General features: G+C 42.2%; 2 protein-coding genes across 4 annotated transcripts; both read right to left on the reverse strand.

Annotated features, from left to right (window-relative positions):
* Positions 1-2,391: 2,391 nt before the first annotated feature.
* cldn23l (claudin 23-like) lies at positions 2,392-11,579 on the reverse strand. Of its 3 annotated transcripts, XM_049595430.1 has the most exons (4): positions 10,959-11,579; positions 10,481-10,781; positions 6,332-6,384; positions 2,392-6,136 (listed from the first exon to the last, which is right to left on the reverse strand). In XM_049595430.1, the coding sequence occupies exon 4, from the start codon at positions 5,962-5,964 to the stop codon at positions 5,209-5,211; it is 756 nt and encodes a 251-aa protein (XP_049451387.1). In that variant the 5' UTR covers positions 5,965-6,136; positions 6,332-6,384; positions 10,481-10,781; positions 10,959-11,579; the 3' UTR covers positions 2,392-5,208. The 3 variants fall into 3 exon arrangements, with proteins under 3 accessions (XP_049451387.1, XP_049451390.1, XP_049451389.1); XM_049595433.1 differs by lacking the exon at positions 10,481-10,781 and having other exon boundaries at positions 6,332-6,380; XM_049595432.1 differs by lacking the exon at positions 10,481-10,781.
* A 162-nt stretch (positions 11,580-11,741) lies between these two features.
* grhl3 (grainyhead-like transcription factor 3) lies at positions 11,742-20,946 on the reverse strand. Its single transcript, XM_049595412.1, has 15 exons — positions 20,787-20,946; positions 19,121-19,295; positions 18,955-19,016; positions 17,983-18,256; positions 17,656-17,895; positions 16,927-17,038; positions 16,657-16,751; positions 15,979-16,137; positions 15,818-15,887; positions 15,611-15,735; positions 14,756-14,781; positions 14,558-14,643; positions 14,378-14,463; positions 14,121-14,185; positions 11,742-12,748 (listed from the first exon to the last, which is right to left on the reverse strand). The coding sequence occupies exons 1-15, from the start codon at positions 20,801-20,803 to the stop codon at positions 12,631-12,633; spliced, it is 1,710 nt and encodes a 569-aa protein (XP_049451369.1). The 5' UTR covers positions 20,804-20,946; the 3' UTR covers positions 11,742-12,630.
* Positions 20,947-22,299: the final 1,353 nt, after the last annotated feature.

Consider the following 22,299-nt stretch of genomic DNA (forward strand, 5'->3'; position numbering starts at 1 on the left):
AGTGGAGCAGTGTGACAGCTCTGGCTCCATGTTCCTTTTTGCCCAAGGCTGCTGTGAATGCAGCGAGACAAGTGAAGACTCCTCAAGTGCTACGATGTCAGAGATGGTTCTGCACCTTTTCACTGTAATATTGATAGGCATAATAAAAAAGGGAGCGTGATCATCACTGAGATGTGTTGTGAAGTTCCTGTTGGAGTCAAAGCTCAGGATGACGACTGGGGAGTTTAAATCAACATATTCTTCTTTATTCAACACTCCTTTTTTGCACAGGCAATTTAGTGATTTCCCCACAGCTGTGGTCTTTAAATAAAACCACAGTCCTCTTTGTCTGAAACCAAAATAAGGCTGAGTAAAATGTGGTTGATCCCAAGCTCAAGACCTTCAAAAAGCGTGTTTGTGTGACTAGTCTTTAGGTCTCAGCGTAATCCTGTCTCTGAGCTTTGATGGCAGCTCCATCAGATTCTGACATGCATTGTCAGCTGTGAGGCCTTACATGTGTGTAGACAGGTGTGTGTGTGCCCTGTCCAATCATGTCCAATCAACTGAATTTACCACAGCTGGGCTCCAATCAAGGTGTAGAAAGATCTCAAAGACGAGCAGGAGAAACGGGAGGCGCCTGGGCTCAATTTCAGGTGTCTTTAATTTGCAAAAATGAAATGTAAAGAACTCCTGTTTCAGCTTTGCCATTATGGAGCAGTGAGGGTGGTTGATCTGTACTTATTTATCCAACCTTTATTTAACAAGGAGAGTCCAACTGAGATTAGGAATCTTGTTTTCAGGGGAGGCCTCGCCAGTGGCATAAGATAGTTACCACAGGCCCTAGTGCATGCTATTGTGACGGACCCTTGTGCACACTGGTTACTAGTTATAAGGCGCAAAGTTAGGGAGCTTTGCTTCTTTCTCCTCCTGTTTGTTTCTCTCTTTTCCTTTCTTACTGCAACTTTGCTGTAGAAAAAGCATGACTGCTCACTGGGCTTGTAGATGTCTTGACAGATTTGGTGCCTAAACTAGCTATTGTATTGTATCGTCATGTCACATGATCAAATAGAGACTTGACATAAGGCAACATCAACATATATGCTACCCAACAATCATTGCATACCTGTATATGACACAAATATCAAAGGAAATAAGAAATTATTAATTTAATAGAATGTTTTTTTTTTAGTTTATTCATATTTTTTATAGCTTATGTAGAAAAAGCATAGAATTTGTTATAGAGAAGAAAATAAAATCATAACAAAGATGAGTTTGCATTTGCCTATAGCAAATGGCACCAGTTTAAATTTAATGCAAGTTCATTTTTTAAATATAGGTGTGGTTCCAAGGTGGCAATCTGAATCATTCACAAGGGTCCCTCCACCTCACAGGCCCCCTCACAGACCTGCACTGTCCATATCTACACCGGTGGACCTGGCCAAGATAGGCAGCAGCATAAATAAAAACACAAAGCTACAGACAGAAAACACAAAATACACAAAAAGAGACCAATGAACGGGAAGTAAAGCAAAAGGAACTCACATTTAAAAGAAGTCGCTTGGTAACCAGGGTGATTAAAAACATCGGCATCTAAAGGAACAAATTCATGCCGAGGGTACAGAATACATAAATGCCCTTTTTCCAGTTTCTGAACAGGCATTTGGAACCGAAAGCATAATGAAATCTTGAGAAAGCAGAGTTTTGTCCACCACTTTTCTGTGTGATAAGGACAAATAGGTAGTGTGGGATATACAAAATCATAAAGGACGACAATGAATTGCAATGATTTTAGCATCAAGTTGCATATTCTGAATGCACTGTATAGTGTGACAGCGCACTGTGTGTATTGGTGCAGGTATGAGGGGATACACACACAAATTATTCAAATACAAAAACACACTCAAATTCAAACTTGACCTATTTAAGCACAAAGTGAACCGTCATATTCCAATTTATCGTTTGAGATAATCCATTTTCCAGACTTCTATTAATTTCAGTGTAAAACTCCACTCGCTGCCCACATTAACTGTCCTTTGTTTTTTCAGCCGTGTCATAAGTGACTCACATTTGTTCCAAATTCTCTTTATTGAACTCCCAGTGGCAGCCGAATATTTCACTTACCGTTAGTCACTCTCTGGGCAACGCTGTTTGCGACTGATGGAAAGAAGTGAGTTGTTTCATTGTCTCATCAGGTCGTGATCTGTTCACATAACGAGGTTCTTTCTGCTAATGCACTGAAGGGGACCTTGACCGCTGTGCGTTGGCTGACATGATCTCAGCGTTGTGTGGAGACAGGCTTTTTTTTCCAATTGAAATTTACCTTAATCTGCTTTAACTCTTGACGGCATGTAAGATGCAGCACTCAGCGATGTCTTGTTGAAACGTTTTATTCAATGCAGAATGCACCACAGAGTATGAACACACTGTAAACACCAAGGAATAATTTACAGAGAACAAACAACACCCTGTTGTACATCCTCCTCCTCAAACACTTGTCTCACTGTTTGTGTTTTCAACTCACATTCATCAGATGAAGGCTCTTCAGTGAAATATCATACAAAGATTTAATCCTGGCAGGCTGAGGAACTGGCAGAGTATTTATGTTGTGTTTACTGTGAGCTGACTTCCAAAATTGGTCTTTTTGATTGCTTGCAGTGCCTGAATCGAAAAAAAAAAAAATATTGAAAGCAGACTGCAAGTACTTCAGCAGAAAATTGTTCAAGATTGCTGTCTCTGCTCCAGAGAACCATATTTGCAATGAAAACAGCATTCTCACCAATTTACAGATGAAATCCAGGGTTTAAAAATGTACAGTGGTAATCTAAAACAAGCTCCTTCAACTGTACTGAGCCCTAACATTATCTAAGCAACTCATCATTTATCACAAATTTTTTTTTGCGTTTCACAGTTTTGTTCGGACACAAAAAAATGTCACGCTTCTTGCTAACAGTACAAAGGCATGGCTACAATGTCAAAGGCAGCACAAAGAGATACTTCAGTCATGTTTCACTACATGTTGCATTTAAAGGCAGCGGGAACTTGAGCTCTTTTCAACCATGACCATTCATCGCTTTGAGTTTTACACCCCAAAATTATGTTTCTGTCTACGTCAAGAGGTGATTACATCCATCATGTTCACACCTGATATTACAGTCCATTCATCAGGTAGTGATAGCGTCCTGTGGGTCATAGTCATTTATGAACTGACTCATTTTATTAGATGGCAGATTTATCAGCTGATGAGCTGGAAGTGACTTTCAGAAGTGCACACGTGTCCCGATTTGTTTATTTGTTTTTGTACTCATGTTGTCTTTAAAAAGAGGGTTCACCCCAAAATCAAAAATACATCATACATAGTCTAAAAATTGATGGACTGGTTTAACGTAAAAAACTAAGGTAAAAAATTGGTAGTTCCAACTCTATCTAATCATGTACAACCAACATGATTTGCTTTGACCTTGAAAAAAACATTAATTACGTTGCGCCAACTTAATATTTATCCAAAAGTTGTGTTGACATTTAGTGGCCAAAGTAGTTTATTTAAGATATTCCAACTTGTTTATTTTAATTACATCCTACTAAAAAAATGTCAAAAATGTTTTTGATTTTGACCGACTTCTTAAAATAAGTTATCTACTGTCTGAAATTAATGAAACAAACTCATTTTTTAAATGCCAAAAAACACCTTAATTTTAAGTGTTATGCACTAACCGCATAGATCACTTTTAGAGTGTACCTGTAGTGCTATTTTTAAAACTAGATTGTTTTGCTGTGTGTTGCCAAGTGTTGGAGATATGGGCCGTAGAGATGTGTGCCTTCTCTCTGATATAATGGAACTAGATGGCACTCTGCTGCTCGGGTGCTCAAAAGTATTTTTTTAGGGCAACTGATTAAATTATTTAATCAACAATAATAGCATGATTGTCCACAGTTAACTCACAATTAATCACAAATTAATCGCACATTTTGTTATCTGTTTTAAATGTACCTTAAAGGGATATTTTTTTATAGTTTTCAATACTCTGATCCCATCACATATTGATGTTTTGGTCATGGACTCTCCACGTTAATGTACGACGTGCACTCTTGAGATATTCTGGGTGCAGTGGTTGTTGACGTTCTGGGACACCGTGTCAAGTTTTGCCTGTTACATGCATTGTCTTCTTTCAAGATACACTTCTTTTTTCACAGGAAATAACCGCACTACGTAGGTACAACACCGCAAATTGATGTTTTTTTCCTTCAACAACAAACGCACGTGGATGGGTTTAGGAAAACACTGCTCTCTCAGGTGAAAGTCGATGTTTGTTGGACCCATCCACCACCTGTCCCACCCGCCCCACTTGGACTTTTGCCGCCTGAACTTTCATCCATGTCCCGCAGCGTTTCCCCTTGACATTGTCGGGTGCTGTTAAACTTTAATGGCAACCAGCTGCTTGTCATGTTGACGTTAAAGGAGGCCTTTTTTGTTGGTTTCTGATGCAAAGGATGCTAAAGGACAGGTTTTTGAGTCCGTGTCTGATGCTGCAAGTTACTGCTCAAGCGACGACATTTCAATGACTTTGGAGTGAGACCGGGCCACCATGGCAAACTCAAGCCCAACATGCAACAACAGATGGACGTATTGACCTGAATGTAACATTACGTAGTAATACTAACACAATGTAGTGTCCGACTTAACACTTGTAGAGCTTAACTAAACATTACCTGTTTTCTTTAAGCTCCTCAGTGTACTCCTGCAGTAACTTAGTTCGCATCGACTGTACATGCAAATAACTTTGGTCTTGCTGAAAGAACCATTTGAAGCTTTGAAGCTGAACTTGCCATTTTAAAAAAACCCTTTCTTTATCCATATCTGCTCACAGAGGTTTGTTTCTGCTTGCCATCCACAATGTTACTGCTGCATCACTTCCTGATTTCCCAAACTACAGGGTGGCCCGAGGGTCATAATTACAGAGCATACATGCATTAACTGCGTGTCATAAAACTCGTTAATAACGCATTAATCTTGACAGCCCTAATTATTTTTGGTCCTTTGAGCACTACAAACCAAGTGAAATTGAGTTTCATTATATTGGAGAGAAGGCAGACATCTTTATGGCTGCTATCTCCAACACTTAGCAACTCACACTAAAACAATCTAGACTGATAAATGGCACTACAGGTAAGAGAAAATATATTGAAGATTTTGGGTTGAACTGTTCCTTTAAGGATTTTAAGTGTCGCATTCTAACAGCTGACTTCATACACATCAGTGTCTGGCTTGTTGGTGATCTCTGGACATGAAGGATATGCAGGGCAGACAGGCAGATGAGGGCAGGAAGGGCAGGTCGGGTATCTTGGTCGTTTGAAGCTCAACAGCAGAGCACCTCCTCCCAGCACCTGTAAACATGATCCCAGCCACCCGAAGTAGAGCGAGCCGGCTGCACGTAGGGTCAGCTGAGGGAACCTGGGGTTATTGATCCCCTGACTTGGATCTGCCAACCCCAGTCTTGCAAGGTTGTGTGTGTACACCCCGAGGGCAGTCAGGCTTAGCAGCCCGCCAATCATCACCAGGAGTCCACCTGTGGCTGCTACACCTCTCAGAGGTATATCCGTCCAACACCGTACCCCGATGCACGCTAGAACGATGCCAGTGCCGCACAGGAACAACGAGGTCAGGATCAAACCTTGTGCCAGGCGAACCCTCGGGTCTCTCTGATAAGGACCTGCCACGGGCCAGCACTGCTTCAGCTCTGAATGCTCCACCTGGAGGCAGCTCTCCCAAAGTCCATCGGAGCGCAGTAAGAGCAGCGACTCCACCGACCCAGACCTGACCCCTGTGCCCTGACCTTTCACTCCCGACCTAAGGAGCGACCCCGACACAGCTATGCCCAGACTTGCCTGTCCTTCTCTCCACTGAGGGGTGATGGCGGCAGTGAAGACGAGCACCAGTCCCAAAGGGGCGAAGACAATCCCCATCACCATGGAGGCTGGAGTGTGCATTATACGGGGCGCCACCTTGATTCTTTACCAAAGCTCTCAAGATGATTAAGTAATTAGTCAAACTAAAACATACCAGCTGCACCGTACCTGTCCTCAAAGTGATTTCCACTGAGAGCAAAACAAAGATGCTGCTGCTTGTAATTACTGTGGGACCCTTCAGAGCAGCGTGGATCTGTTCAGAGAGGATGAGACAAGATTACAACGATAATGAGATACTGTTGTTTCTCAGTGTTCACTAGACACTGCCAATCTGTGTCTTTGAATAAACAAAGAACTTAAAATTTCCCCTCAATATAGGTTTAAATCAGCCATTAGCAAATGCACAATGAAAGTTCCATCGCTTAATAAAGACAAGTTCGTCCATTACCTCTTCATTGAAAATCTCCTCCCTTTTAGCTGCAGGCTCTCCATTGTGTCTGTCTGAGTGAAAGAGAAAGATTCAGTCAGAGAGTGTTGTGGTTGCAGTGCTCGTCAGGTCCGAGTGATGGAGCAGAGAGATGGAGATATGAGAAACAACAGAGGTGTGAAGCGGAGCAGAGACGACAAGCCGCTCCAGCAGCCGGAGAAAGCAGAAGGAGGTCTGGCTTCAATGCTCCGGCGCTGGACAGGAAAAGACTGAACGGTCGATGCCTGTCTCTGTTGCTAGGATACGATAACCTGGCCAGTCTCAACGTGACAGTGTGTGTGTGTGTGTGTGTGTGTGTGTGTGTGTGTGGCTTTATTTGACCCATCTATATACAAGACCTGATTGCCTTCGGTATACAAATGTTGGCATAGCTGAATTCTGTTCAGTGTGTGTGGGTGTGTAGGAGGGTGTGTTGTTGTTTTCTCAAAGCCTGACAGTTGATGGCCAGCTATGACCTTGGAAGAATTCAGTCGGGTTAGTAATTACGTTGGGCCAGTGTCTGAATGCAGAGTGAGTCCATCTACGGTGTCTCAGTCCAGAGGAGGAGAGAAAGAAACAATGCCCCCTGGGACGGAGGCAAAACAACTTGAAGATGCGTGTGACTCATGCACACACACACAAACACACAGGCAGCCACAATCAGTGGTGTCCTTAATGAGGAGAATCAATCTTGTTTAATTTTCCTCAGCAGGAAGTACAGATGTTACAGTCAGCACACTTCATAGTGCAAATTTCTTAACCAACTTTCTTTAGAAACCAAAACCCCACTGGGATGATGAAATTTGTACCACAAAAATAAAATGAACGTAGAATGGACATTCCCATTAAATCATCTTAGATGGATGATCAGAGCGGCGGCCATTTTTATGTGTACTAACTACTACTGCAACAATTATAGCGGGCTAATGCTGTGTTAAATGTATCTCAGAAATCAGAGGTCGGAGCTCGGAATGACATCACATCTGTTGATCGCGTTCCAGTGCAGCAAATCAGAAAACCAAGATGTTGTTCGTAGGGCTGGGCAGTATGTCCTGAAAATTATATTTTTCAGCTATATCTCAATACTCGATATATATCTCGATATGTTTTTAAACCTCCTCAAAAGCAATTCATTAATGCTAGGGCCGGGAGACAAAATCTAACATAACAATATCTCTGGCCAAATACCTTCTCTGATGCGACAAAGTTGTGGGGATTACTATTGTTGTTGGGTTGTCTTTGTTTTTTAGAAAATATTAATACAATGAGATTTTGATCAATAATCATCAATAATGTGGATAACCACTGAGTGTGTTGAGGCAAGTGTTAAAACAATTAGAAACTTTAACTACTTTAATGTAATGCAGCCTTTAAAATGTGTGTGTGTGTGTGTGTGTGTGTGTGTGTGTGTGTGTGTGTGTGGGTGGGGGGGCACCATTTATGCCATATCACGATACAATGATATCCAAAATTTAAGACGATATGTAGTCTTATATCTCAACAATGATATATAACATCGTCACATTGCCCAGCCCTAGTTGCTAGCAATACCAGTTCTAGGCAACTTAGACATTTTTTAGCAATATCAGTTCTAGCCAATTTAGACATTGTTAGGAATTCCAGTTCTAGCCACCTTAGACATTGTTAGCAATTCCAGTTCTAGCCCATTTAGACAATGTTAGCAATACCAGTTCTAGCCACCTTAGACATTGTAAGCAATACCAGTTCTTAGACATTGTTAGCAATTCCAGTTCTAGCTAACTTGGACATTGTTAGCAATACCAGTTTTAGCCAATTTAGGCATTGTTAGCAATTCCAGTTCTAGCCACCTTAGCCATTGTTAGCAATTCCAGTTCTGGCCAACTTAGACATTGTTAGCAATACCCTTTCTAGCTAACTTAACCATTGTTAGCAATTCCAGTTCTAGCCACCTTAGACATTGTTAGCAATACCAGTTCTAGCCAATTTAGACATTGTTAGCAATTCCAGTTCTAGCTAACTTAGACATTGTTAGCAATACCAGTTCTAGCCAACTTAGACACTGTTAGCAATTCCAGTTCTAGCCAACGTAGCCATTGTTAGCAATTCCAGTTCTGGCCAACTTAGACATTGTTAGCAATACCAGTTCTAGCCAACTTAGCCATTGTTAGCAATTCCAGTTCTAGCCAACTTAGACAGTTCTAGCCAATTTAGCCATTGTTAGCAATAGCAGTTTTAGCCAAGTTAGCTATTGTTAGCAATACCAGTTGATAACAAAACATTTTACTGCATTTTGAGCTTACAAACACTGTGGCAACATGTCCACAGATAGAAGCTGGACAGGTTTTTTTGTGTCAACTGTTTTAGTGAGACAAAGTAAGACAAAAGTGTTGACAAACAGAATATTATTACAGCTTTCACTGCCTTTAATGTGCAGAGCAGCCATGTTGGATTTTGAGGTTTGTTGGTGTGGTTCCTCCAGCCTCCCGAGTAGGAAATCCAACTTCAAGGAGTGTTCCAGTTGAATTTTCCAACCAAGAACCAACTATATCACATGGTATGGAGAACAAACATTACATACAATAACAAAACAATGGCAAACGGCAAGGCTTAAGTACAGCCAATGTTACTTAAACAAAGGAAGGACATTCTTCAAAAAAACACCTAGTAATTTGTCACCTAATACAAATTACTTTGGCTCGTCTGATTGTAATAACAAAATTAATTTAATCATAGAGAGACAGTTTAAATAATATTTTGGCAAATATCTTTCTGTGTAAGTCATTAGGTTTACATTCGGACGACGTAACAAGCAGTGGAGAAGTAGTGTTACATTTGCAGATCCATTACTTTAAAAAAGATATCACTGTAGGCTAACTGTTTTTTCTGTGTTCATTCTGATGCCATTATTTCATGATGCACTGTAGCTGCCTCCAAAGAAGAAATGAGAGTCACTGCTCAGCACATAGCTGAGAGGCACAGAGAGACCGTGGGGATAAACAACATGTAGAGCCAGCAAACTCGGATTGGTGCAGGGTTGTATTTTTCTGTTTCATAAGAAAACCAGGTGTGAGAATAGTCCAAAATGGCGTTATCAAACTAGTGACTCTGACGCACTTAATGCCTCCACTGACATATGTTGTCACCATAACAACTAACAAGAATCACCTTCTTTTTTTTTTGTATTTAAACAGCCATGACAAACAGTTCAACAACAGCTCTACTCTCATTTTATTACCATATACGAGACAAATAACTCTCTCTGAGTTTTCTGTGATTTTAATTGAATCCAAAAACAAAGCACCTCCTATTTGCAATAAATAAGAAAATAAGGAATTTAACATTAAAACTTAAATGTAAAACGTAACTAAATAACTTCATATAAAAGAATTATCCCTATCGAATATGGTTACGCTTTGAGTAATGTAATGAGCATTACCTTTTACCCACTGATGGGTAGGGTTATAAACTGCTGAGTTGTAATGACTGGAATATTTTACACCAAAGCATGTGCCTACTATGTACGAAAAAATAAAATAAAATAAAACAAAATAAAATAACAAACAAAATAAAATAAAATGAACTAAAAATAGGTTAAATTAAATTAAATTAATTAAATTAAATTAAATTAAATTAAATTAAATTAAATTAAATTAAATTAAATAGCAACTAAAGTCACTTGTTTTTAGCAAAGGCAAAAAAAAAAAAAAAAATTCAATAAAAGAGTCGCAAAAATAACAGTGCTGGCACAAACCCTATGCTGAATTCACATTTATTTTTATACTTTAAAAGCACATGTGTAACACATTTACAAGCCATACCATAAACAATCATAAATCATTTTATGGAGAGGATGCTCAGCCTACATGAATCATATCTGTAAATTTGATCTAATTAATGGCAGGACATTTCACCTCTGGAAATGTCACTGGAGGGTGGATGACATTTAGACTGATCAATCACCTTTTAGGGTAATTGGAAATTCAATTTAGAAAAGATCAAAGACAATTAAGACTCACTGCCCTGTGCCTGAATATACAAGAATAGAATATAGAATACTAAAGATTTAATAAAGTGAAAATGTGTCATGAGAATACATGTTGATGCTGCATAACTCGAAGTGAGTGGAGTGTAATTTTCATAAACACATACCTGCCATTAAATGTCATCTGCATCCAGATTGATGTGCCAACATTGCAATTAGAAACGTGGCATTAATTCCTGCTCTGCTGCTGGTATGTTCTGACTTTATGACGGGAAGGAAGGGTGATGACACACATGAGGATCGGGGACCTGACCCAGCTGTCAGGACATGGACAGCTTCTCTGTTACGGTAACACTTGTTATCACTGAGCTTTGTTTTTTTCTCAATGATCATTTAAACGCAGTGACTTGAGCAGATGCTGAGATCTGTTGTGATGCAGAGATGGCAGGAGGGATGTTATGGAAACATCTGCAGAGAGAGAGGCACAACACTGGAGAGGCTTGTGATGAATTGAAAATGATGAACATACTGTAGGGTTATTAATAGCCCTAACAGTTTCTCTCATGCTACAAACCCACACACACACACACACACACACACACACACACACACTAAGACGCAGTCTGTGGAGTCACAGTCACTTACCATTCAGGAGGGGTTGTTGGTATCTCACTGCAAATCGCTGGCTGCCTCCCTGCTCTTGTCTGAAAGGCTAACATGTTTCTCTCCCGGGCAGCAGATGGTGCAACCACCTCTTCATTATTCCTGCGCTCTCTTCCTGCTCATTCATCCTTGCTTCAGCAGCGTCCCCATTCGTCTCTGCCTCCTAATTGTCTCTGTTTGTCCTTGTGTCTGTCCCCCTTCTTTTTTTTCCCCGTCTGCTTGCCTTTCTTTCTGCCTCCCCGACAGTCTGCCTCTCTGTCTCACTTTCTGTGCATGTGTGCCTCTCTCTTTGACTTGCTGAAGGATGTCTGCGTTCTATCTAGGACAGGAGTGCCTCCCAGCTTTCCCCTGTCAATGTCACCAAATAGGGAGAGCTTTTCTGAATATGCCAACATGTGTGTGATGCCTATTTTGGAGCTCTCAGTGTGATTTGTTTTTGTTTGTATTTCCATCTATGTCTGACCCTCATTAATCTCACATACACACTGACACATGTACAGAACATAAGACCAAACCTCTCTGATGCAGATGGGATTCACACTTTTGTTTGATCTATAGAGAGCCGATAGAGCAACCAGCTGTTTGTACATTTTCAATATGCACTTCACGTCAAAAGCCGTGAAAGAGAAGATAATTGTAGCTGCACACACACAAACAGGAGGCATCTCTCGTCCTTATCTTTTGTTTGTCCTGGTGATAATTGATCCTCGCTGTTCCTTTCAATCAGATCTGTGTGCGTAATAACAGAGACACAGCCACAACACCTTATTATGCATTTTCTTTATTTTTGTACAAAAGAGGCAAGATGTGACGAATACAACCAGATTTGCCGTGTTAAAATAATGAAATATTACAAGGATACATGCTTGTTTTGAAATGATGCGCAAGGGGAAAAAAAAAAAAACAAATCCTGAAACTTTTTACACACACACGTACACATGCACACTCTGAAAGTCCTCTGGCAGGCGTCAGGGTTTTGGGGTGGGGTTTGAACTGTTTCCAGGAAAACTGTGGTTACACCATACAGGCAGGAAATGTCCACAACTTTGGACTAAATGATGGCCAATACTAAGTCTTGCGTGGTTTTACGGGTGGAAATGTCTGACTTTAGGTTCTGAATTAAACCCGGCGTCTGGGCCATTTTAGTCGTGAAACTAACAGGAACCTACAGGAAGATACTTGCGGCGGTGAGCAGGTTGTGGGTGAGGAAACGCACCATTGACTCTTGTAGAAGAAATGATGAATACATTAAAAGCAGCAAGGATAGCAACCTCTGAAAATGCTTAAAACATACTGCCTGTACACACACTTGAAATACATTGCTAGTTTGTGTAACATGGATTGCAACATGCACATGGCGAGTTCATAAAACACTGTCATATTAAAATCTATGTACAATATATATACAGGCTTAATTGCTCTTACGTTAAAATATTAAATTCAAATAACAAAATCATAGCGTGAGTGGTATTCACAACCTCGAGAAACGTTTTTAACTGGAAAAAACTGGAGAGGTCTCTTCGGCCCAGTTCAATCATTGGTCCACAGCTTACATTGTCTTTGACTGGGCAGTGCTATTAGAGATGGTTTAAACTGGCAGCTGGGATCTGTTTACATCCTTCAGTGGAGCAGGCGGCTGATGGGACGCCGGCTCTCATACTTCGATGAGGGTGACCTGGAACTGACCGCCGCCGACCTCGGACATCTCGATGAGGAAGGCCGACTGGTTGGTGTAGTGTTCGATGATGTTGTCGTCCATGTTGACGAAAATCCTGAAGAAAAGACAATCAAGAAATGCAAGGTTAACCTCAGTGATCGTGAGGACAATGACAGGTTGATCTGTGCAATCAAATGTAGATTAAAACCTTAGTTCGTGTATTCATCGAAAACAACAGGATATAGTGGCTAACTCATCGGATCTTCAAAAACGAAGACCTACAGTGGCTGAATCATTTTGGCTCTTAAGGATTTAGCCACTCCAATAGAGGCCTTTCAGTATTTCTTTTCTCACTGCTATATCTTTTGGAGTGCCTGGATTGCCTTCCTGTATATAAATAAAAACATCTTCAAAACTAGGACGTGCAAATCGGCTTCAAGACGTGCCGTGCCCTACTTTCCGCCCAAGTATGTGTTCGTGTAAGCAACATGTCATTTATTTGAAGGAAGCTTCTCAGGGCGTAAAAAACCTGGTGGCGGTAAACCTCCTGCGTCGGTAGGGGTAGTAAATCAGGTCACTGTCTTTCTCCTCCCCAACACTAACACTAACCTTAAAGTCTTTAAGGCTTTAATGACTCGACTAACCAGCGGCTCATGCATTCTGCCTGCAGGGACATGGCTGATTGAAGACACAAGCAAGAAGAGGAGGGAGGGAACTGCGGGGAGAATGTCACCCAACCTGTTAGCTTAGCTGCTCCCCCCCTGAAGTGATAGCTGCCAGCAGCACGCAGCAGGAAAATCACCCAAAGGTGTTTCAGTCTCTGTCAGGAGGTCTTATTTACATCTCAAGAAAGGGCCTCTGATCTGCTCTGTTATTTTACAGGAGGTGACCCAGACTATTATCAGTTTGACAGCAGGAGTGTGTTGATGCATTAGTTAAAAATCCTGCCGAAAGAGACGATAGCAGATCTTTGTGAACCATCGTAAGAGAAGGTACCACCTTTTTTCCAAGTACTTTTAAGGAAATTAAACACATCAAAGTCCGTTTTTTAGTTAACTCAAAGCACCTTCAACTCTTACGAACTCACTTCACCTATCTCAATGTGACACGTAACATTGTCATGACAAAAAAATGCCACAACTTAATGGACAACCTCCAGCAAGTAACTGGAAGGCTTCAACTTTACCACACCAGAAATCTCTTTCAACACTGTAAAACTTCCTGATGTTCTGATGAGGTTATGAAAACATAAATACAACAATTGCCCATGACTCATCTGCAGGACTTTTGAAATCTTTTCATCCTCCCTCAGTCACCTGTCTTTCTTTTTTGGATGAGCTGCAATTAACACATTCCAGGAGGCTGAGCCAAACAACATACCTACCCAGCCTGTCGACATGAGCTTCCTTAAAAAGCGAAAAGATTAAAACCACTGACTACTTTAATCCAACTCAGACACAATATCATAGAGACAATAAGATACTCACCCTCGTTTGCATTTTTTGTAGATCTTCCCAATGGTGTCTTTTTGCACACCGTACTTTTCTGAAACCTGAGGACGGGAAGGAATACGAGATGACGGTTAGCATTATCTGCCGCTGAAAGAAACTTGATACACTTGAGAGATAGCGTATGGAAAAGTTTGCGCTATGTGAGCGTGAACAGAGACGAGGTGGAGCTGTTTATCGCAACCTCTGTAATCAGGTCAGATAATTCAGGAATGCGTTTGAAGTTTGTTACTTACAGCTTCCCGTAGGCCTGACAGCGTTGGCGCGTTGAGCATGAGTGCATCAAAGACCTCTTCAGCGGGTGTCCTTACGTACAGAAGAACTATTGGAAAGTGATAAAAGGAGTCAAACATTTAGCACAAAAGACGAGGAAAGCTCATTTTCTCATTATTGATTTTTAAATATACGACTTTTACCTCTTTGTGGGTCTTCTCTGCGGGCTAGCTTGCTGGGTGGAGAGCTGTTCTGGTCTCTGTCTGGGTACAATCTCTTCATAGAACTCCTAGAAAAGCAGAGCAGACGTTCGCATTAGACTTGCACTAGGTGTTAATCCGGAAAGTTGTTCGAAATTCAGTTGTATGTTGTTATTGTTGCCTTATGTTTACTACGCTTACCTGTCAGTCTCGTCCATGGGAGGGGCCTAGATAGACAAAGAGACCAGAGATCTGATTAGAAACCACTCTGCTGATAAAAAAGCATTGCTTAAAGTCACCTTTCCCACCACTGTCTGTGTGTAATACGTCCAAAAAAAGGAATGTTATCATCACTTAAGGACTGTGTTTCCCATAACGTCTCACAGAGCCACGTAAGCGTGGACACTGATGGAAAGACACAGATAGGAGACCATCTTACGCATTATCGTGCTGGCCAATCAAAGGTGTTTACTGCCTTAGCCATTCATAACAGACAGATTATTCAGAGTGATTGTCTACATGAAATCTAAATGCAGAGACGTCCTCCAGTGTCTCATTTCCTCTGCTCGCATGGACACACACACACACACACACACACACACACACTCATACACATCCCTATAGACTCTATGGTGTGGGAAAACTGGCCTGTCTGAACCTCACAAAGTGTGTATGTGTCAGTGTGTGTGAGAGAAACAGAAAATATGAGGGTGGTGCAAACTGTATGTCAGGCGTCTGTTGCACCAGGTGTGTGTGTGTGTGTGTTTTTGTGTGTAAGCCCCCATAACTTAATCTCACTGACAGCAGCTGTAGCGGCTTGTACCTGTGCCTGGTTTCGACTCCAATTAGCTCATCCAATATCATGTCTGTGTTTCGCCTCACTTTCCCTGGCACCATCCCCTCCCCTTTTCCCAGCCCACTTTTCCCACTACATACTTTCCCACAGTTTTTTCCCTGCGCCTCTCGTGCCTGTACTAGTGCCTGCAGGGATACAGGGGTCGGGAGCATGAGTCATTCAACACAGTAGGAGAGGATTTAGTTAAAGGGGGGACCTACCATGCGCTGTAAGCTGTTGATGTGTGTTTCTGGGATAAAGAGGACCGGCTGGGTGACGTGGTCATCCAGGGTTTGAAAGAAGGTGCTGTCGCTGCCCATGGAGCTGCTCACTAAAGATTTGTTGGCTGGAAACAAAAGCAGGAAGTTAGAATACACTCTGCGTTTGTATATCAGACCACGAAACGATCATCTGTTTGCAACACTCACTGTTAGCATCGGCCTTTCCCCTCCTCTTGCTTCTCTTCCTCTCCTCGTCACGCATCTTCCTCTCTGCACCCTGAGGGCATGCAATCACATGGTTACAAAAATGACTCCACATAGATTTTTTTGGAATGTGTGTGTAAGAAAAGGCAAATTAAGTGACGTACCTTATCGCAGAAAATCTTGACCTGGCAAGCGGCTCTGTGTAGGAGCTGGTTGGTTCCCGAGCTGAAGTCGTAAGTGTCGATCTGTAGGGTTAGAGGCAGGCCCTTCACTCCCTTCTGAGCGGAGAAGTCTGTGCTCAGGGAGTTGATGCCAATGTACACCTGTGGGAATAGGAGCAGGCATTTTAAGTACATCATGTTGACATCCTGTCTCCATGTCTTGCATTAAATGTCCATGTGTAGAGACATAATGACACTCTGCCTTGCGCATTTTTGCTTTTTTAAATCATTAAATCACAGTCTTAAGCCTCTATATCCTCATATTTTCTGCATATAATTCCCCTTCTTCCTGCTCCTCTCCACCTGCAGCAGGTTTGGTGGCCCCGCCCCAGCGCCTTTGGGCCACGGAGAAGCACGAATAAGCCACCGTGGCCCTTGCCCACTGTGGTGACAGGAGCCTTAGGGCCAAACACATTTCTGGGATTCCTCCCCTCCCTCCTCAGCCACTCCTTCTCCTCTCCACCTCCCTATTCTACCTTTCCTCTCTTTTCTTCTAAACCTTCCACCTGTCGCGTTCCTTCCCTCTTCGGAGAACTGGCCTCGCAGAGCCGGGTTATATAAAAACATCTATGCATGTTTGTGTGTGTGTTTGTGTGTGTGTGTGTGTGTGTGTGTGTTTACCTTGGCCTCTTCACTGGGGTTCCAAACAAAGGAGAGAGCGTTGAAGGCCACCTCCTCTATGTTGCTGATGCCGTTGAACACTTCTTTGTAGTCCGCTGCGAGAGAAAAAAAGAAAATTGAATCAGAATAATCAGATAAGAATGATGAGTCGATTCTCTTATGTAACACCTGACAGAAAAGTGAGGAAATCTTTCACTTAGTGTCCTCGGTGTACGTGTCTGCACACAGGTGTCACTTTGCATGCGTATTTTTCATGTGTGACAAGCATACCGATGTCAATGACCCTCTGCTTGGCGGTTGGCTGACGTGCGTGCCAGTGATTCCAAAAGCGGAGCTGCATTTCTGGGCTCTTGTCGTTCTCGAACACAGCCATCACGACCGTCTGAAGTGGGGAAAGAAAGGTGACAGAGAAGCAGATGATTAGGTTGGCTTATCAAACTGAGGTTAGGTTTAATTTATCACTCCAAATCCCTCTTTTCTGCCCACATTGTCACCTGGTATTTGCAGTGAGCGGGTGTGTGTTTGTGTTTATTCTTATCCTCTGATTCCTCTGACAAAGAAAAGGTTTGTCGCCTGTGTTTTAAAACCACGCCACACCTCCTCCCCGATCCTCTTTTTTTTCTAACCTGCTTTAGAGCTGAGCTCCACTGCACTCTGGCCTCATTACACCACCGTAGGAATAAATTATACAGGGCAGGACACTGTCATTTTAATGGTGCCACCCCAGTGTGCAGGGTGTCAGCAGGGCATTAGTCATAGAGGAGCTGGCTCCAAGGGAGGGACAGATATTTGGGAAGGGTTTGTTTGGTGGCACGCACGGAATTTATGTACTCATGGGCCAGTGAACAAAAAGCCTTAAGGGAAGGATGCCACTAAAAACAAAAGCCACCAATATTTTTACGTGACTTACAGACCGAAAAAACAGCAACACCTCTGGAGAAACATTACTGGCACAAAAAATGCTTGTTCCTTTCCTGATGATGTGTCACCATGACTCACCTTGACTTTAGTGACACCGAGGCAGGCACTGCTGTCCACTCCATGGAGAGTGATGGGGTAGAACTGGCCCTTGTTCAGGTAGACCATGGGCAGCTCGCTGGACTTGTAAGGAGAAGCCACAGGAGCTCCCAGGGAAAACTGGAACTCACTCCTGAATCTCTCTTGTGGGGAGCCGGTGTAGGAGCCTGAGTAGACGGGGCTGGGCTGCTCCTCGGGGAAAGGATCGCTGTAGGGAAGAGTCTGAAATCCGCAGAAGGACATTTGTTAGTGAGAGGAAAGAGGAAGAGGCCTGGAGGAGCTGCTTTTGAATAATGATGCTAAACACACCTCAGTGCTGGGGTCAGGGAAAGCACCGGGTTCAGGCCACTTCTGCAGCAGGGAGTCAAAGATGATGTTGAGCTCCTGTTTGTCGTAAGTGTCCGCCACCACACTGGTCAGGGTGGCGTAGGTGTCTGAGGTGGTGGGCACAGAAATTGGCAGGGAGGTGCTCGGCTTGGATCCCAGAACCTCTTGGGCTGGATGGCTTACGGGAACGCTCTCAGAGAGGATCCTCATGACGTTGGCGGACGCCTCCAGCGCAGCAAGCTCATTGCTTGGCGTCCTGTAGGGGGGAGGGGAAAAAATGGGTGAGGAAGTTGGAGATTAATCACAACAGGAAAGCCACTTTCGCGACATCAGCATGACTCTGTAATACTCCACCCAGGTGCCAAGAGAACAAGGAAACATCCATAAAGTGACTACCTGCAGCGTGTGCTAACATTACAGGAGCACCGCAGACGGCCTTGTGCAAACGTACAACAGTCAGCACACACAGCTACTGCGAGGTGAACTCATGGGAAGACAGTCTGGGTGGGTACTGTTTGTCTCTTAATCCGCCTTTTTTTCTTCTCCGTGTTTGAGTTTCTCTGCTCAAAATGTTTGAGGGGACAACACTGCGCCCCGACAATGGCCATTTCTCACCCACTCTAACAAGGAGGAGGAATGGGAAGGAAAAACAACCGTCTGTCCGCCTGTTGTGAAACTCTTTAAGAAAGGCAGGGATGATGATAGAGAGAGGATAGATGGATGGAAAGACGGGAGAGGAAGACAATGAACCCTCTGACCGTGTTTGACTTGGGGATTACCTGCTCACCTGTTCATGGCCTCCCAGAGCCCTGCCTTTCTCTTTCTGTCCTAACACTCTTTAATGCTCTTAACTCAGTGACAACAAAGGATGGGCATTATAGGGGGACACTTGATTTATAGTTAACACTTCCTGATAAACAGGAAGTAATATAAACACGCATAAATTCAACTTACCTCTCTGTTTTGCAGATGTTGTTGGCGCGGTTGCAGCTAGTAATCTTCTGCTCTTTCTGGTTCTGGAAATGTACGAGAAAATAGATATTAAAACACTGGTCAAAGTGAGAACGTTTGAGAGAGGTTTAAACAGTTTAAAAGTTATTACTGATGCTACGTTATCTACCTTGCACTGTTCATAAAGCATGGTTAAGGCTGTCAGGTCGTCTCCTGGGTGGAGTCTGGGTTTGGGGTGGTTCTGCTCGGGGACAGGGCTGTCCAGGTAGGACCAGGAGTCCATGACGTAGTTATTGTAACGGTTATAGTTGAAGTTCTCGCTCTGAAAGACCAGTCCCAGAGTCCTGCAGAGAGAAGAGCGGAGTTTAGAGTGATCAAAATATACTGTACATGGACAAAAATGGTGAAAATGTAGTTAATCTTTTGATCCAAGGGTTAATTAAATGAAATAAAGTAATTAAAATGCTTCTATTACACACAGGGTTTGACAGAGTGAGAGTGAGAGTATAACAGTAGCGCCTGAGCCCCGGGCCACTGCACATGCTTGCCCCCGAGCATGGAGGGTTTCGATTGCAAAACCGCAGAGCTGAGTAACATCCCTCAAAAGCAGTGGTGTCAAAAATGTTTAAAGAGCCAAGGGCCACCCACCAACACCCCCCCACCCTCCTCCACTACTTTCCCCAAACACACGCACTCATCTTGTGGTTTTTGGAACTGTGACAGGCCCGAGAACTACATTCTTGAATCCTGCACAAACTCTCTTATTTGCATAGACCTCAAAAGAGATGACAAGATTTTCTTACTAAGCAAACAGACACCCACAAGAGGTAAGCTTTGGGTTCCCATGTCAATTGTAAAAATAAGGGGGATTGTGAGGATTGGATTTGTTTGGAGAGACTCGCAGTGACATTGGGATTGTAAGTATCCCGCCTATGTGGATAAGCCTCCTTTGGAGTTTGTCTGAAGTAGCTAATGAACAAATAGCAGCAGTTTACTCTGGATACACAGCTATTTAAATGTGCTGACAGGAGGGAGAGACCACAGGTGTTCACGACCACAGGAGAACCCCAGCTTTAGGAGGAATCCGGCGATTTCTCACTCTCTTAATGACAGATAGCTGAGCATTTTATCGCCTCACCTGGAAAACCAAAGCATGAAATACTGCACATTCAAACGCCAAATTTCCTTGATGTTTCTGCGACATTACAAACACTAAAGCTAAACTCATACACCTGCTCTGAGGTGCACCTGTCTCCTTCCCTCTCACACCCAGCAGCCTCAGCAAACACACCACAGCTCCATTAGTTACTCTCCATTTCCCCCTAAAACCAGTCGAGTGCAGATGTTTTTACACAGACACAGAGGTTGGGTCAGGGGGGGGGCTCGTGTCTAGGGTTTCGCCATTATGTAATTCAATGCATTACATGCTGTCATTGCCCTCTGTCTGTGTCCAACACCTCAAGAGGAGATTCTTATTTCCCAGTCCTTTTGTGCTCTGTGGCCCCCTAGGTGAGTGACAACACAAGCCGAAACAGACCCACTAAAACCTCAGACTTAAAGCTGTGTGTGTGTTAAAAGTATCCGTATCAATTTCCTCTGCAAAACACCCCGTCCTTAAAACTGGGATCTTTCACATGGGGGTCTCATTGCAAATAGGAAGAAGGGGGGATTCTTTCCCTCCAGACAGAAACCCACCATTAGCCATTTACTGTGTTACACAAAGTCTGTATCGACATGTTTTATGTTACAGATAAAAAGCAGTTTGTTTAAAAACACACCGATAAAACAACATATTTTTAGCAGCCATTTAAAAAATATATCCTCTGAGAACTTACTCAGTCTCTTTGGTCATGTCTCCAATCCAAGTCAGCCGGGATAGGTTCCTTTAATTTCAACTCTTTCGCTGTTTTTATGAGCTTCCCTCTCTGAGAGTCAGTGAGTCTATCAGTCTGGCAGAGAAGAGCAGTGACACACAGATGAGTCAAGTGTTGTGATTCCCTCTGAACAGGGGCCCAGATTTATTTCAGCAAGCAGTGTGAACTTGCTCTGCTCTGATTGGCTGGGAGGAGCGAAACAGGTGTCTGATAGGACAGGTGTAGGATCATTAACTCTTCCCAGCCTGGAGAGAAACTGGCTCGCATGTGTGTGAGTGTGTGCAGCCAGGAGAGCACTTTGCAAGACAATCCCAGGCAGGAGCGTTATGAATCTCATTATGGCGGCGGATAAAAGAGTGAGATTGGGGATCCCAGAGGTGTGAAAGGTTTGGTAATGACTCTGGAACTCAGCTTTAACATGGTAATGCTTTGTCAGTATCATTTTTCACTCTCCCCCTGGATTTCCATGTCACACTCAGGTTTTGGTTTCTTTATTTCCCAAGGATCAGAGATGCAAAAATGGATACTGTGAAGAGCTGGGCTTAAGGAAAGCTTGTTTAACACATGAGGGTTTTACAACCAAAATAAAGTGGAAAAGTTACAAGAATTAAAAATGTTGTACACTTAGGATTTAAACGGGAAATAAAATAAAATAAATTAATTTTATTTTAAATTATTTTAAACAAATGTATATATTCTTATATGTATTTTAAATTAAAATAATAATTTAGAATTATGCAGTCACTGTCAGGTCCTTTAACTGCATTAAAAAGCTGCTTTTTTATCAATATATTTAATTTTACACAGTAACACAGCAAAATACAGTACGTATGTGCACACATACACAATTTTCTATAATTTTAGCATTAAAAATAAACAACAAATATCCTGCTGAATAAATCATTTTAATTAATAGACATTTTTTAAATTATTTTTAGATTTTATTTTTTATCGCAAATCCCCACCCAGTTTATCCCACTCCAGTTGACCTGTATTAATTTACTAGTGGTGACAGAAGTGCATAAGCTGAAATAAAATTAGCAACACCACAATTTAAAATCCTCCATTACAAACAAAAGTCATGCATTCAAAATTATACTTAAGCAAAGTACAGAGGTATTATCAAAAGTTTATATTGTCATAATGTACTATATCATTTAGTAATTATTGTTACTGGTGCATTTAAATGCACAGTAAGTTGTAATTTAATGTTGCATTAAATCCGAGTGGAGCAATTCTTAACTACTTTTAAATGGTTTTGCACATTTTGATCTACAACAACAATTTTGTAAAATGATTTTGCTGTAAAAACATTAAATCCATAAAGTTACAATAGACATCTAAAAAATGTTGTGCAGTTAATATGCAACATGTCAATCATAAAACAAGTCTCAGAAATGAGTGGAGGTGGATTTTACGATGCACACTTCAAGATGAAATGTTCACTTTCACATTGACTTCACAGGTAAACACA

Source organism: Epinephelus fuscoguttatus, linkage group LG14 (assembly GCF_011397635.1).
Source record: "Epinephelus fuscoguttatus linkage group LG14, E.fuscoguttatus.final_Chr_v1".
Lineage (NCBI taxonomy): Eukaryota > Metazoa > Chordata > Actinopteri > Perciformes > Serranidae > Epinephelus > Epinephelus fuscoguttatus.